General features: G+C 37.3%; 1 protein-coding gene across 1 annotated transcript in view; it reads right to left on the reverse strand.

Moving 5' to 3' along the window:
- The window catches only part of Slc4a10 (solute carrier family 4 member 10), a 246,997-nt gene extending 230,118 nt beyond the window's left edge, over positions 1 to 16,879 (reverse strand). Inside the window, exon 1 of the mRNA XM_051184581.1 lies at positions 16,542 to 16,879. Within this exon, the coding sequence (XP_051040538.1) occupies positions 16,542 to 16,589 (48 nt within the window). The 5' untranslated portion in view covers positions 16,590 to 16,879. The remainder of the gene's footprint in view (positions 1 to 16,541) is intronic.
- Between the last annotated feature and the right edge of the window lie 285 nt (positions 16,880 to 17,164).

Genomic DNA, 17,164 nt, shown 5'->3' on the forward strand with positions numbered 1-17,164 from the left:
AGGTGTCATTTACAGCAGACTGGGACTCCCCACCTCAGTTAAGATAATCAAGTTAATCCCCTACAGACAGGCCTTCTGGGCAACCTGATCTAGAAAAAAACTCTTTGAGAGTCTCTTCCCAGGTTATTCTAGACTATGTTGACAATTAAAATTAACTATCACATATTTCATTACAGTTCTGTTTCCAACAACTGCATTACTGATGAATAAATAATATCAGGTATATATAGACAGTAGAGTACTTTTAAAAAGCTGTTGAATTCAGGATAAAATAGGATACTGATGGGCTTTAGAGACCCTGTCTCTGTTTAAAGGTTATATCACACATATGGTTTAATGCTGACCTCTTTGTGACTACAGACTTTAAAAAGTATCAAAAGTATGCCATTCTGGTCAATCTTGTTAATTAAAATCATGGGATAGGTCTATTTACTCTGACAAAATAAGGTTTTTGTTAGTGTATGTATGAAATGTACATAATCTGTTTGTAGTAATTAGCATTATTCCCTCAAGTTGTAGAGATTTAAAATTATAATTGTCAGTGTTATAGGTTTATTTTACTAAACCAAAGATTCTAAATTTTGCTTTATGTATAGCTTTTATATATATTATATCTGTGTCATGATGCTAATTATTTCTGGCTCTATGAGGCATTTGTGTTTCTGCAAAGCCTTAAGTAAACTGATAATATTCTACAAAAGCCCAACTATGACAAAGGAACCCAAACAGCATTACTACGATACTGGACGTTACTCACAGGACAGGAAGAATAAACCAGGTATGCCTGACCTAAGAGGCACTTCAATGTCTCAATTGCTTATATTGGACACAAAGGGTTCCTTGATAATAACTTCTTAACACCTGTCACTTACCCTCCACTACAGCATGGATCAAACCGGACCATGCACTATGAGTCTTTTCTTAGCATCAAGAGACAATGGAGAGAAGTCCTAGTCCCTACTTCAAATGACTTGACAGATTTACATGACCCCACCTGGATGGCATTGCCCTACATGTGGAATTGGGGTAGGGGGATGGGAGGGGAAGGTGTTCAGGGTGCATGTGAGGGGGCAGAGAGGGAGGGAGGGAGGGACAGACAGACGGAGGGAGGGAGAGAGAAGGAACTGGGATCAACATGTAAAATAAAAAATAAATAAAATAAATAAAAGAGACAATGGAGAACAAACTCGTTAGTTAATCAACAATATCTACAGAAAATATTGTTCAGAGAAAGGGAGAAACTGAAATCAAGCCTTTCTAAGGCATGATAGTGCTTGCCTGTAATCCCAGGTGTTAGGAAATGAAAAAAATGATTATAAGTTTAAGTCTAGCCAAGCTTCATGGTTAGATCCTGACTCAAACCAATAAGATGGAGTTGATTATGTCAGTCCTTGCAAAATTAATTAAAAACCAACTGATAATGAAAAGTAGTTCTTATGCATTGCTATATGGTACTAAATGTGTTCTAAGGTTGGTTCCTGCCCACATTCTCTTTGTTATATTGTTACAAACAAAGACTTACTCCATCTTGAATAATCTTGAAGTAGTAAAGCAAAAAAATGGGGAATTATAACAAACCTAGCAGAAATGAAGTATCACTCAATCTAATTATCAGACCCCAAATAAATGGAAATTTCCCCAGTAATCTTTTGCTAAGAGACGGAAAAGCCCCAGCTAGAGGAGGATTCTGTCTCTCAGAAAAAGATTAACAAAGTTCTAACTTGTCAGACTACCTTACAGTTTAAGAGTGAACCTCAAAGGAGTCAATGGTGGGCAGGACTACAACTTGACTAGTACTACTTTGATACCACATCCTAGACCTTCTACTTAAACTTTAATCTCATGGCAAGACACCTAAGATTTAGGGGTTTCCCTGGAACTTATTAGTAATTTTTCCCAATGTGGCCATATCCAACTAATCACCTTTCCTGAAATTATTTTTTTAAACAAAACAATACTTTTAAATAGTATTCAACATCATCAGCCACCAAGAAAATGCAAATAAAAACTACTTGAGATTCCAGCTCATTCCAGTATCAAGAAATCAAATGATAATAGGCTTAATGGCACATTTCTTTAATCATAACATTCGTGAGACAAAAGCAAAAGTTTGAGGTCATTCTGGTCTATATAGTGAGCTTAGGGCCAGTCATGGCTACAAAAAGAGACTTAATTTCATAAAAAGAAAACAAAAGAAAAAAGAAAAAGAAAGGAATGAAAGAAGGAAGGAAGGAAGAGAGAAAGAAAGAAGGACAGAAAAGAAGAGAGAAAACCTAAATAACAGATGTTGGTGAGGATGTGGAGAAAGAGTATCCCATATTCACTACTGGAAACGTAAATGGTGTAGCAATTATAGAAATCAATGAGTTACTTAAGAAGCTAGAGATTGAACTACCAACAATCACCTGATAATGTGTTACATATACACAATTGAAATTTTGTTCAGTTACAAAGAAAATGAAATTTGCAGGTAAATAACTAAAACTGTAAAAAATATATTGAGGCAGGTAATTGAAGCATGATAAACGCAGCATCTTCTCTCCTATATGTGGGCCCTAACTTCAGATCTCTAATTTTGTTTGTTCAACCTGGATCTGTAGGGACCAAGAGATAAGAAAGAAGCTGTGGGAAGGAAGATTTCTTAAGGAATGGAGAGAATAGATACTATGAGAGTAGAAAAGGAGTGGAGGTAGAAAAGATGGGGAGAGAAGATGGGAGAAGGTAAACCAAAATGAAAGTGATATGAAAAAAAATCGTATGGAAACCTCCTATCTTGTAACCAAAGAAAATCTATAGTTTATCTTGACATATTATATAATTTATATAACATCCCTTTCAAGAGTCAGGTAAAATTGTTGGAAGATAGAGAAGAAGAAAAAAATGAAAATGTCAGGATATAGGAGGCTGAGAAATGTCATCCCCTGGGCAAGATACAGCCATAGCAATCATGAACTCACAAGCAGCTTTACTTATAACAGTCACCAAATGTAAACAACCTAGATGTCCCTCAACCAAACAATGGATAAAGAAAATAAAGAAACAATTGAGAAACAAGAGTTAAAAACAATGACATCATGAAATTTGCAGACAAATGGATGGAACTAGAAAACAGAAATCATCCTGAGTAAGGTAACCTGGACCCAGAAAGACGAATGTGGTATATACTCATTTATAAGTGGACATTCTGGGACATGCTACAGTCCCAGAAAGACCAAGCAACAAGGAGCGATTGGGGGGGGGGTGCAAAAATCAAATAAATTTCATGGGTGGATTGGGGACAGGTGGGGTTGGGATCAGAAAGCTATCAAGTAGGGGTGGAGGGAGGAGAAATGACTGGAATTGGGGGCATTTGGGGCAAGCTGGAAGCCTAGTGCAAGGGAAACTCTATGTATTCTGTGGGAGTAACTCTAGCAAATACTAGTAATGGGGACACAGCATGAACTAGCCATCTTCTGTAAAAGGAAAGCTTCAAGTGGAGTAACTTGGTCACCAACTGTGTGACAAAACCTTCACCTACAGTGTGTCCTGCCTGAAGAGCTTTCTGGGACTGGAGTCTAGCAGAATTATCAACAAAGAGACAAGTGGATCTTCATCCAGCAACTGATGGGAGCAGATGCAGAGTCACATGGCCGAACATTAGGCAGAGCTCAAGAAATTCTGTGGAGAAGGGGAAGGAAGGATCAAAGGAACTAGAGGGGATAGGGACACCATGAGAACACATCCTACAGAATCAAGTAACCAGGACTTCCAGATATAGCAGCCTGTAGGGGTCTGACCTAGGTCCTCTACATATATGTCATGGCTGAGTAGCTTGGTGTACTTGTGGGATTTCTAACAGTGGGAGTAGGGGCTGTCTCTGACTCATTTGCCTGCTTGTGGGACCCTTTTCCTCCAACTGGGTCACCTTATACACCCATGATATGGTATGTGCCTGGTATTACTTTTTTAAGTTAAAAATAAAGTTTGGTACACTAGATATATGTAAGAATGCACCCATCAACAGTTAGGCAGTAATGGAGCAGGAGCTCAAGATTCTACTTCTCACTAACTGACTGAACTATTTGTTACTATTAGATTCAGGGAGAGGGGGTCATTGCCATCAGTTGTGTATCCACTAATAATCTCAACAGGAGCTAGGGAATAGCTACAATTCTCAATGGTCACATAGATTTCCTTAGTTAACCTGAATGGGTCAAAAACAAAAGCAAAAGTCATGAATCTGGAAAAGGAACTGACAGAATGGCTCAGTGTTAGGCAAATAATCAACCGCTGACCTATATAGATTGCCCTGTTTTTTCTTTTTTTAAGATAAGTCTCACTAATATGCCCCAGCTGGTCTTGAACTCACTCTGTAGCACAGACAGGTTTTGAATTGGCAGGCAATCCTCCCCAAGTAGCTAGAATTACAAGCCTGAGCCCCCAGACCCACAAGTGGCCTAGACCTTACATTTTACAGATGGGACTAAGAGAAAGAGAAAACCATCATGCAGGAAATACTAGATTACTTATGGCAGGAAATATTAAAATACTTACCATAGGAAATGTGCACCATGAGGATGCTAACGCTTGAAGGAAGCACACTTGCACATCTCAAAGGATCCCCGGGATTTTTTTACAAAAGGGAAGATTTTCTTTTTTACTTGTTATTCCAAAAGCTAAGAAATGCCTCCATAATCAAGGTTAACAGCACTAAATAAAAAGGTCATGTGTCAAGTGATATGAAGCATAGAAAAGGGAATATCATCTCTGTGATATTAATGACCAAAAATTTAGAACTTGAATCTTATTATAAAATCTTCAAACAAATACACAATAAGAAATAATCAGTTTTTGCTTGTTGGGTGGGAAGGAAGGGTTAGGGATAGGGGAAGGGAAGGTGAACTTGATGAAAACTCATTGCACAAAATTATCAAAAAACTAATAATAACAGTAATATCTTTAAATGACTTATATATGTTAAAAGTAACAAGGTCACAAATTAGAGAAGAATAAAGAGGTATGATATGTAATGTGGTTTTCTGAATTATATATTAAACACATTTAATAGTATATTTTAGGAAAATTAGTGATTTTTTTAAATTTTGGTGTGTGTATGTACCTAAGTGTGTACATCTGTGTTTGTATGTCTATGTGAGTGTCAGTATACCTGTTTAAGTGTGTCTGTGTTTATGTGTGTGTTTGTGTGTTTACCTATGTGTGTCTGTATGTGTACCTGTGTGTCTATGTGTGTTTGTATGTGTCTGTGTGTATGTGTCTGTCTGTGTGTGTCTGTGTATGTGCAGGCCAGTGTTAATTCAGTTGTCTTCTTCAATTGTTGTCCCCATTTTTTTGTGAGAGTCTCTCAGTGAAGCTGAAGCTTCCCAATTCTGCTAGACCAGCTAGCCAGTGAGCACCCTGGATACTGTCACTACCTCTCTAACCCTGGGATGCCAAGCACAAATCACCAAGGTTAACTTTTTCCTTAGGGAGTAGAGCTCCTACCTCAGGTCCTCACACCTGAACAGCAAGCACATTACCAACTGAGCCATCTTTTTCTAGAGTCCCGGTGACATGGTAAATAAGAAAGCAAAGTTAACAGTATCAATAATCAATGTTCTGCTTTCTTTAATTATCTATAGTTACTTAAAATGTTATCAATGGCATAAGAGGCATGAAATACCTATGCAGCTCTATGTATCTACTTTTATAATCACTGTGTGAGTAAAAATATCTACAATAAAAGTTAAGAAAATAATAAAATGTCTACTTTCATATTTATATTCAATGCTTTCTAAGCTATCCTAAAAAGTAAGTCTTAATCCTATAATTAAGAAAAATGTACTTGTATACTTCTCGTACTACTGACACAATTCTCTTTACTGTCAAATACATAAGTGACAGGAGAGAAGTCCTAGTCCCTACTTCAAATGACCTGACAGATCTACAAGACCCCACCTGGATGGCATTGCCCTACATATGGGATTGGGGTGGGGGATGGGAGGGGAGGGTGGTCAGGGTACATGTGAGGGGGTAGAGAGGATAACAGGAGGGAGGACTGGAGGGAGGGAGGGTGGGAGAGGGAACTGGGATTGACATGTAAAATAATAAATTAAATTAAAAAATTAAATTAAAAAAGAAATTGAGTTGGATCAATGGTTGAAAATTATGCATATCAAGTTTTAAATCCTTGTTATAATGATTTTCATTAAAAAGTAAAAATATGAAACCAATAATAATAGCAGTAATCATAGTTACTTGTCCTTAGTCCAAAGAATATTTTATATATATATATATGTGTGTGTGTGTGTGTATTTCACTAACTCTTACAAATCTTCAACATAGATACTATTGTGTTCATATTTTACAGATAAGAAAAGTAAGGCATGGAACATGTAGCTACCAAATGAAAGTTTGTATATCTTCTAATCAGAGCAGCTCCCACTACCCAACCCCAAAAATCTAGCTCTTCATTCATGTCACTCATACCAATGTCTAACAAGTTATTCATGAAATATTTGAGAAATTCAATACACTTGGCTGTGTGACAGTAGCACAAAATCACCTAAAACAGACAGCTTTGAGGGAAGTCAAATCCACTGAAGAACAGGATATAAATATATGTATGTACATATTACTAATGTAGATATCATATAGCTAAACATTTTTTAATAAAATGCTAAATAAGAAAACACGAGAGTGATGACTTCTGATACTACCCACTGGGATTTATATTTTAAAACTCTCTGTTTGGGGGAATATTGTCCCTGCCCTTGGGTATCTACCAGAAATAGACAGTAAGACTATACTGCTGAAGAAACTGCATAATTGAATCATAGGAGATGCAGATATCAACCTATCTTGATATAGAAAATTTCTCTCTACTAGATAGCATCCATAGTGCTAAGTAGTCTCCTGGGAGAGAAAAGTCATCAATAGACTTACCCAGTTATGAACCCTGCTAACAACTACAAAAACATCAGACCCAGCAAAGTATGCCAACTGGTATAATAGTGACAGAAATGTTATGCAGTAACCAACTGCTTTCTGATTACATTAAAGGCCCACTATATAGGACAAAACTTGCGACTGGCACTGTACTCTGGCCAATGACTCATGCCTAGGAGGTTATAGACCCTAGGGAAGAACTTACTATGATTATTTCACTAAGCATCAAACTGCCTTCTAAATAGCTGTCTGTGTGTCTATAGATTAGTGCAGCTCTCAATCCTCATCAGAGAAGCTTCATTTTGCAGCAGGCTTAAATTAATATAGAGACATGCATCTGGTCAGAATACAGAAGATGAGTAATTGTGTCATGCTTAGCCCTAAAAGTAACATCTATATCACACCCTTACCTGTGTGATTCAGAGAGTACTGTAGAAGTGGAGCGTGAAGAGACTAAGAGCTAGAAGTTGGCTGTCCTCTCTAAATCTGTGTTGCCTATATACTTCTGGTATGGGGCTGCCACCCATGAGTTGGAATTTGGGATTATGTCTCCCCTTCATGAAAGGATCTTGTCTGGCCTCAAACTCAGAGATCCTCCTGCCTCTGTCCCATGGGTGCTGGAATTAAAGGCATGTGACACCACATTTGGCTTTGGAAATATCATTTTTTTCAATTCATTTATTTTTAAATAATTTTGTTTGTGTGTAATACATGTCACCTAATTTTCTCATTTGAAGTTCAATGAAGATTTTCAATAAATTTACAGCGTAATTGTAACAGGCTTTTTCTTGTGGGCCTCCACATAGCTCCTAAGTCATAAAAAGGAGACTTCTTACTACTTGTAAATGCACAGCCTAGCTTAGGCATGTTTCTGGCTAGCTCTTTTAACTTAAATTAACTTGTCTCTCTTTCTACCCTTTGCCTCAGGGCTCTTTTTCTTCCTTCCTTCCTTCTTTCTTTCTTTCTTTCTTTCTTTCTTTCTTTCTTTCTTTCTTTCTTGTATGTCTTACTTTCCATTTCCTCCAGTTGCTGGCTGGCAGCTGCCTGGTTTCTGGCCCTGAGCATGTCCTGCTCTTTCTCCCTCATTCTTTTCTTCCTTCTCTCCTCTCCCATCTAGATTTCTGTTCCTACTTATTCTCTCTGTCTCCCAGCCAGCCCCAAGTCTCCCCCTCCTGCTTAGCTACTGGCCATTCAGTTTTTCATTAGACCAAACATGTATAACACATTTTTGCCTAGTTAAAATAATATTCCACAAGTGATGCAACTGTCACTCTAATCTTGTTTTAAAACATTTTAATGCCCAACCCAAAATTTTTTTCAAGCCAAACAACATGCCAGCATGAAGGAGAGACGTAATCCCAAATTTCAACTCATAGGTGAGGAACTAGTGGCAGCCCCACACCAGAAATATGTGGGCAGCACATGTTAGAGAGGGTGACTGTAAAGTACCCTCTAACTTCTAGCTCTTAGAATTTTTAATTAGTTTTGAAGGAATGGAATTACTTTTAATTAGATGAAATATTTTCCAACTCTAGCTAAGTACTCATTATTTGTGTCAAACCTGGTAAGTTCCTCATCTATCAGAGCCTCAATTTCCATCTATGAAGATGGAAGACATTAGTAACATTTCAGAACTATCATGAGGACTTGAGGTGTTTAGCATTGCATTGTAAAGTTTGCCGAAATACCATTTCAATGTGCCATGTAGTTAGTGCCACTATGTTAAATCAAGAACTATATAATGATATAAAGCATGAATTAAAAGATTCAGATACTAGGTTGAGCTCTTACTATTAACTATCAGAAACAGTATGTCCTTAAACATATTTCCTTATGTCTCTCAGTTTCAGCTTCATCATCTGTGAATCAAGAAATTGGTCTGCTGGCCCATGCCTCTAATCCAAGCACTCAGGAGACAGAAGCAGGAGAATCACTGGATTTGAGGCCAGCCTGGTATATATAGATAGTTGCAGGTCAGCCAGGGCATATAGTGGCACCCTGTCTCAAAAAGTAGGGGGACTAGTCTAAACTCTAGCTTTTAGTTTATATCTATAGTCCTCTTACCAAAAAATAATATAAAAATCTCTAAAGAAGTTGTATCAATGATTCTAAAACAAAAAGTGCCAGGGTATTTTGGAAAATTCACACAAACAAGTAATAAATTATACAACTTCTACAGTCTCAAGAAAAAGAAACAGGGTCAGTTTTTGTGAAGTTAGTATTATGCTAATGGTAAAACTAAACAAGCACATTTGCTAAAAATAAAAATAAAAAAGGAAAGGACCAAGAGAGGGAGGAAGAGAGAAGGGAGAAGGGAGGAAGGAAGGAAGCTACAGATGGACATTTCTTATGAATATTAAGGGATCTTTAACACAAATCCAACTGCTTTTCATGATAAAAATCCAATAAACCAGGGGCAAAGATTAACTTTCTCAGGTTAATCAAGAGCAATTACAACATTCTACAGTTAATATCATACTTAATGATGAGAAGCTCATAGCTTTCCAACTTAGACCAGGAACACGTTAAGGAAAATCCCTCTAACTCCTATCACTTTAGCATTGTCACAACTACAATAAAGTAAAAGAAAGACAGAAATATAGATTAGGAAGGAAGAAATAAAAATTTTCCTTATTTGAAAGTAAAATAATTGTTTCTGTAGAAAATCCTAAATAATCAACAAAAAAATTCCTCCTGAAGATAATTTGTATAACAAAGTACAAGAAATAAGATATACACAAAAATTAATTATTGTCAATACTTACCAGTGCTAAACAAGTACAACTGAAATTTAAAATATATTAACATTTATATTGATGCCAAATATACATAGGTATAAATTTAACAAAAGATATACAACGTCCATTTAGGAAAAAAAAATGACAAAATAAATCAAATGACTAAATAAAAAGAGAATGGAGAAATACTCTATGTCCTTTGAGAGGGAAAACTCATTATTTTCTAGACATTTGTATTGTGAGATAACTGTACACTGTGTGAAGATGTATTATTGTGATTGGTGTAGGAAAAAGTTGAATGACCAACAACTAGGCAGAGAGAGAAACTGGGAGGAGGAATCTAGACTTTTGATTTTGCCAGCAGACTCTGGGCAAGTCAGATGTGCCATACTAAGAAGAGGTAAGTGGTAACTGAGTCACGTGATAGAACGTAGAGTAACAGATACAGATTAAGTTATGAGAGTGATTTAGAAAAAAGTTTAAGCTGAGGCTAAGCTTTCATAATTAATAATAAGTCCCTGTGTCATTATTTTTAGGCTACGATCCAAAGATAGTCTGACAAGAACACTTGCTACACATCTGTTCTTCTAAATCTGATCAGATTCAATGCAATCACAAGCAAAAGAAAATGAGCAAATCATTTTGAAGGTATCAGTAAGCTGATTATCTGTTTTTGTAAAAAAGGAATAATCCTCAAGACTTTTTTTTTTGAAGAAGAGTAACAAATCTAAATGACTGACTGACAGTGTCCAACATCATGACTTGCAACAAAGCTATAGCAATATATGAAGTAGCTTGAGAGATAAGAAAAAGAGAGACCAGAAAGAGACCCACAGACATATAGGATCTATTACGCCTTGACTTTGACAAAAGAGTAAGGCAATACAATGTAGATAAATGTTAATCTTTTTCAACAAAACTCTTGAATATCTATATATGTCAACATATACTTTACATACCTCAGAAAAAAATTAACTCAAGATGACTCAGAAATTTAAAAAATACAAAATTACATAACCACTAGAAGATAACATAGGCGAAAATCTAGATGATCCAGGATTTGGCAGTGACTGTTTAGTTAATAACAGTAAAAGCATGCATAAGATGTGAGCAAGCTCAAGCCCAATAAAATCCAAACACAGAGGTAGAAAGGTGGGAGCAAATATCCTACCAATAACTGAAGAATGTCGATTTATGTTTATCAACTGTAACAAAATACACCATTCTGGTTGGTAATATTGCTAGTTGGTAAAAGTGGCTATATATGTGGACAGGAAAAGTGTATATGAAAAACCTCTGCATCTTCTACTCAATTTTGCTGTGAACACAAACTTCTCTAAAAATATAAAACCTTTTCAGAATTAATGTTGAGAAAATTGCTCTGTTAGCAAAACCTATCTACTGATTCAATACAATTTCCATCAAAACTCTAATTGAACTCTTCATAAATAAAGAAAACAAAATAAAGTATAAGAAACCAAATCCCAAAAGCCAAAGCAACCCTGGGCATAGAGTACAATGCTAGAGTGTCACAGAATCTGAACTCTAATCAATGAGTCCATCATGAGAAAATAGCATGACACTGAGACAAAAGAAGACATGTAGCTGTAGAGGACAGCCATCTAATTATTTACAAAGGTGCAAAACAAAACACATTTCAGGAAAAAAGCCAATTAACAAATAGAATTTGGAAAACTAGATATCCACTTGTAGAATGAAGTGAGAATGAAGTTAGATCTGTATCTGTCAGCCTATATACTCCTCCTTCAAAAAATAAATTAATTAAAATGGGTCAAAGATTTTAGGGTAAGATTTGAAAACTCATAATGCGTGTAGAAAAATGTGGGGAAGATACTTAAAGATATAAACTTTAGCAAGTACATAATTAAAGAACTGACAATCAGGACTGCATGAAACTGACATGCTCCTTCACAGAAACAGAAACAAGAGTGAATAGACAGCCTACAGAGAATCAAGAAAATCACTGCTAGTTATATATCTGATAACAGACAAATATAAAGGTAGGATATACATAGAACCAAAAAAATCAAGTATGCCAAACCCCAATCACCCAGTCAATAAATAAATCAGCAAATGAACACAACAGACAGTTCTTAATAGAGATATACAACATGGTCAACATCCCTAGTCATGAGGAAAATCAAATCAAAGCTATACTGAGATTCTATCTTAGTCCAGTCAGAATAGCTATCACAAAGAAAATAAACAACATATGCTGGTGAGGATGTAGGGAGAAAGAGACCATTGTGTACTGCTATTGGGAAGACAGATTTGTACAAGCACATGGGAATGAATATGGAGATTCAAAAAAACTTAAAAATATAGTCACCATATTATCTGACTATACCACTCATCTGAGTCAGCATACCACGAAGATACTACAGATCCATGTTTACTCTAACGTCACTGATAATAGCATGATACAGAGCAATCTACTTGTCTATCAACAGGCAAATAGATAAAATATGTGATATGACCTAAAAGTGGAATTTTTAGCTAATTGTAAGAATGAAATTGCGTTATTTGCAAAAAAAAAAGAAAGAAAGAAAGAAAAAAAGAAAGAAAGATGAAAGATAAAATGTGAGAGAGAGACAGAGAGAGGGAGAGAGACATGTAAGTAGATTGGGGATACCCACAGAAAGAGCTGACCTGAGCAAATGGAGCTTACCAAATCTGGACTTACATAGCACGGGGTGGGGGTGGGGGTGTTAACCTGAATAGGACCAAACTAGGCCCTCTGAATGTGGGTGACAGTTGTGTGGCTTACAGCTTGGGAAGTTTATGGGACCACTTAGCAGTGGGACCAGGATTTATCTCTAGTGCTTGAACTAGCTTTTTGAAACCATTCTCTTTAGAGGGATACCTTGGTCAGCCTAGATATAGGGGGAAGGGCCTTGGTCCTGCCTCAAAGAGAACTGCCAGACTTTATTGATTCTCCATGGGAAGCTTACTCCCTCTGAGGAGTGGATGGGGGGTGGGGTGGGGACAGCAGGAGGAAGGGAGGGAGTGAGCACTGGGATTGGTATGTGAAATTAGAAAAGATTGTTTTAAAATAAAAAATGATTAAAAATAATAGTAATTAATAATAAATAAAAAACATACTATTTCATAAGTGGCATATTATAAATGAATTGTTTCTTGCTTCTAAAGAAAAATAACATAACCCAGAGAATATGCCAGGTAATTTTTATGACCAAAGTATTAAAGCCTGGTGTGGTGGTATACATTTCTAACCCTAGTTCTTCCAGTGCTGAGACAAAGAATTTTCTTGAGTTTGAGCCAGTCTGAATTGCAGAGAAAGACTCTGTTTGATAACTTTTAAAAAGTATTAAATCTTCAACATACATTTCTTTTATCTAAAAATATAATAAAGGACTGGGATGTGGTTCAGTAAAAATGCTTACCTCAATGTGTGGTTTCCTAGGTTTAAGTCCCTGCACATAAATACATAGGAAATCTTAGCTAACATTCACCGCACATACTGACAAAGGCAGGACTTAAAGCCAAATGGTCTTAAACCTTGTGAGAATGAAGTTACTTTGGTTGTTAAAGTTTCAAAGGTTGGAAGTGGTACTCACATTTCTTCATTCACACTCAGAACATTGTAATACACTTTTATCTGTGTAGGTACAGTTTCAATTTCTGAAGTAACCATCATCAAAGGCTATACTAAAATGATATCATTAATATATGAGCATGTCTTCTGATTATATTTAGAGGGCCACCTTGGCCCAGATTTTTCCTTTACATTTTAAACTACTCCATTTCCTTAATCTGATCTCAAAAACTTTACCATAAACTTAATACATGTATATTTCAGATTTTCCCACCCATCCTCATAACCTTAGCACCCAATGCATAAATGTATCTCTATAGTTCACCTTTCTAGAGTAGGTTTTCAAATAAACATAAGGATTGATTTCTTATACTATATCTCCCTATATAGTTATGTAGTAATGTGTAACAATTTTGTTTTAAATTAAAATTATAATATAAATTATAATTTGAATTAAATAAAAATATTACCTAGCCAATCCATGTTCTCTTTTTCTAACTTTTTCCATTCCCTAATATAACTTAATAGAATATTTTCATAACTTCCTTTCCAAACATAAAATAATAAATTTGAACATTTGTAAAATGTAAATGAACACAAAAAGATGCTAAATTCCATCATCCATTCCTATATTATCCAACCACATTTAAAATGTGGCCTTTGACCACTGAGACAAATAAGTTGATAAAGCAGCTTGCTACCCACCAGAAGGACCTGAGTTCATTCACACTTAAGGACCCATGATAAGAAGAGAGAACTGACTCTTGCAAGTTGTTCTCTAACTTCCACACATGTGCCATAGCGTGCAAAGTGATACCCTATACACAGAGAAACAAATGAAAGACTATAAATGAATTAAGCAAAAGGCATATTCCACAGCCTTCCCATTTTTCAGTTATGGAATCTAAGACCTAAGTGTTCCAAGGTTACAGAAAACAATAAGTAAATAGCACTGTCAGGACCTGGCACAGAATGTTCCTAATTAATTTTGTCACATTGCCACTCATATAATTGTTTGCAAAGTCATCTGATAAATTTGCTAATATAAACTCCCAACTATTGCTTTTTCTTTATATATCTATACATATAGAGCCCAGAGACTGACTGTAGTAACCGTGATTAAAAATATTCTTAATAAGTTTAGAAGACCTAAACTTATTCTAGTGTGGGCTTCCTTAATATGTATAACCTTCAACATTTTATTTAGACTCCGTGTGCCTCAACTTTTTATTATCTTTAAAATAAAGGTAACAAAAGCTGCTTCACATAGCACATATGACCTTTAAATTGGAGAGGTTAAAAACACTATACAAATGTAAAATTGGGTCAAAAATTCACTATTCTTCCTAATTTCTTAGATTTATATATTTATAACATATTGCCTACATGATTCTGCATTACTGTTAACATAAAGCTATTCTATACGCCGTCAGTGCCCATGAAATTCAAACTTTCAAATGTGGCCATTAAATTTCTCTGCCAAACATTGTAGATCCTCTCTCCTAGCCAAACTTTATGTCCCTTGCTCTTTTAAGCCACAGACCAGTTGCCCATCTAGCCTAGCAATGTCATCCATTTCTAAATTCCTCCAGATAATCCTCATTTGGTTTTAAATCCTTTAACTGCTCCCACCAAGTGACAATCCATAAGCCACATCAAACTGGCCTCAACCTGCTTTTCTAGGACAAGTCCCAACCCCCACCAATCCCCCTGACACAAAAGGGATTTTTCCCTCTATATTTAATCTTTCCTAAATCTCCATCCTGTAATTCCTGTGTATAGTTCCTCCCTGTTCTTTATAGACCAAAGGCTCCTGGTATCATTAACACTATTTATTCTGAGTAACCACTGAACCATAATTTATGCATCTAAGGGTGTACACAAATTTCCAAATCCCCCCCCACACACACACACATACACGGCTCTAGCTTTAAGTAGGCAGGTTAACTGACATACTTCTTTTCCCCTTCTCTGACACTGCCCTTGCTCTTAATTTAGGTTCTGTTCTTCCCACCTCTCTGCTCCCTATCCAAACCTGGCGTCCGGGAAGCACTGGGCATGCTCAGTAGCCACAGCTGATGCAGGAAGCAAACCCGGATCTTTTTTGCAGCATTAGAGCCCAGCTGGAGCCAAAGGCCCTAAATCAGTAGCACAGAAATTACTCTATCCTCCTACGATGTCATTGTGTTCAAAGGATGGGTATGGATTTAGAAATAGACAGTTTGTAGCGGTCCTAGTCTGCAAGGTTGGTCACAACCCAACAGCTAAAAAAAAAACAGCTATTTATGTGTTTTTGGTACTGCGGAGATTTCTGCTGTTCTGAACCGTGATGACGCTGATAGAAGGCTAGAGACTAACCTTTGGCATCTCTGATTTATCAAGTAAATGCTGACCCGCCCCCTCCTCGGCGCTGCCCTTAAACATAGCAGCATGAGCTGCCCCAGACTAAAAAGGACGTTGCCTGAAATCCAAAGTCTGTGTACCAGGCAGAGGGATTGTGTAGAAGACAGGCAAATCAATCACTCCCAAAATTAAATCTAAGCAGGCGGCTAAAGGAGCCAGCGATAAACAGATGGGCTAATTCCAAACGACAGTCCAGCAACCTTTCAGACATTCAAATGTGAATAGTACGCCTGTCTCCCAAAACGCATCCCTTCCACGTACATGAACAGTGATACACTTCTCCTTGAGAAAGACACTGACAGCTCTCTCGCTCTCGCTCTCTCCTCTCTCTGTCTCTCATACACACACACACACACACACACACACACACACACACACACACACAGAGAGAGAGAGAGGGGGGGGGGGACCCTTTTCCCCTGTTTTCTATGGAGACTAAGTCTCTAGAGCTGTAATAGCAGATTCCCTCACCTCACTGTCTGAGGATGAAGCACCGGCAAGAAATGCATCAGGGCTAAATAAGATAAAGGGGGGCTTTTTTTTTTACAGGGGCTTGAGCCAGTACTGCAAAGCCACAGAAACAGAAAGATAAGCACTAACAGGCAGGGAGAAAGACACACAACTGTCCCTGCTACTAAAACCTAGCCATTTCTTCAAACAGCAACAAACATGAGACATTTCATCACCATGCTGCATCCATATTGAGAAGGGGTGGGGGGAGCATGTGCTCTGTGCTTTAAGCATTTCATTCTCCGGAGATGGGAGGAGACCCTGTCCTTATGTTGTGGGAGCTATCCACCACCCCAAAAGTACATTCTCCCAGCACCTAGCAGCGCGCCACTTGCCTGACAGGTTCTGCAGCAAAGCGGTAAGCTATCTGACAGCAGGTTGTCTCTTACCGTAGGCAGCAGAGGCTCCATTTGGGCTCCTTGGTCTTTAATATCCATGTTCTGTGACACCTCTGGAAAAAGCACCTTGCACTGCAGTGTCTTCGGTGTCTTCCACTCAGTCCGGCACTCGCTCTGCTTAGTATTCGGATCAGGTAGCTCTGAAGCAGGAGGCAACTGCACACTCCAACTCACCAGAGTCACATGGCTCCTACTCACTCGGGCTGCTGGCCAGGTTTTGCACGGACTGCCTTGGATCCTTGGGCCGGTAAGAGAGATCACCAAAGCCCTGAATCACTGCCCACACCTGGATACACATACTAAGTACAGCCGGCAACGCTGCAAGTGCAAAGGGCATTAAGAATTTTACCCGAGATACAAACTTCTTACACAAATGAGTTCATGCTGGCTTCTGATTTTGACACCATGAGGCACTCACTGCATTCCAGAATCCCATAGGAAATAATAGTTCAAACATGATGATGTCAACGCAATAGGAGTTCTCTTACCTTTATCATTTAATGTGATACTGGATGTAATATGACCTCATAATGTCAGTGAGCTTGAACTATTACTAATTTAAAAGTTGAAGTTATTGTTAAATTAGTAAGACAAAAATTCCAGTGTTTCAATTA

The sequence above is a fragment of the Phodopus roborovskii genome, unplaced genomic scaffold (assembly GCF_943737965.1).
Source record: "Phodopus roborovskii unplaced genomic scaffold, PHOROB, whole genome shotgun sequence".
NCBI classification, from domain to species: Eukaryota; Metazoa; Chordata; class Mammalia; order Rodentia; family Cricetidae; genus Phodopus; species Phodopus roborovskii.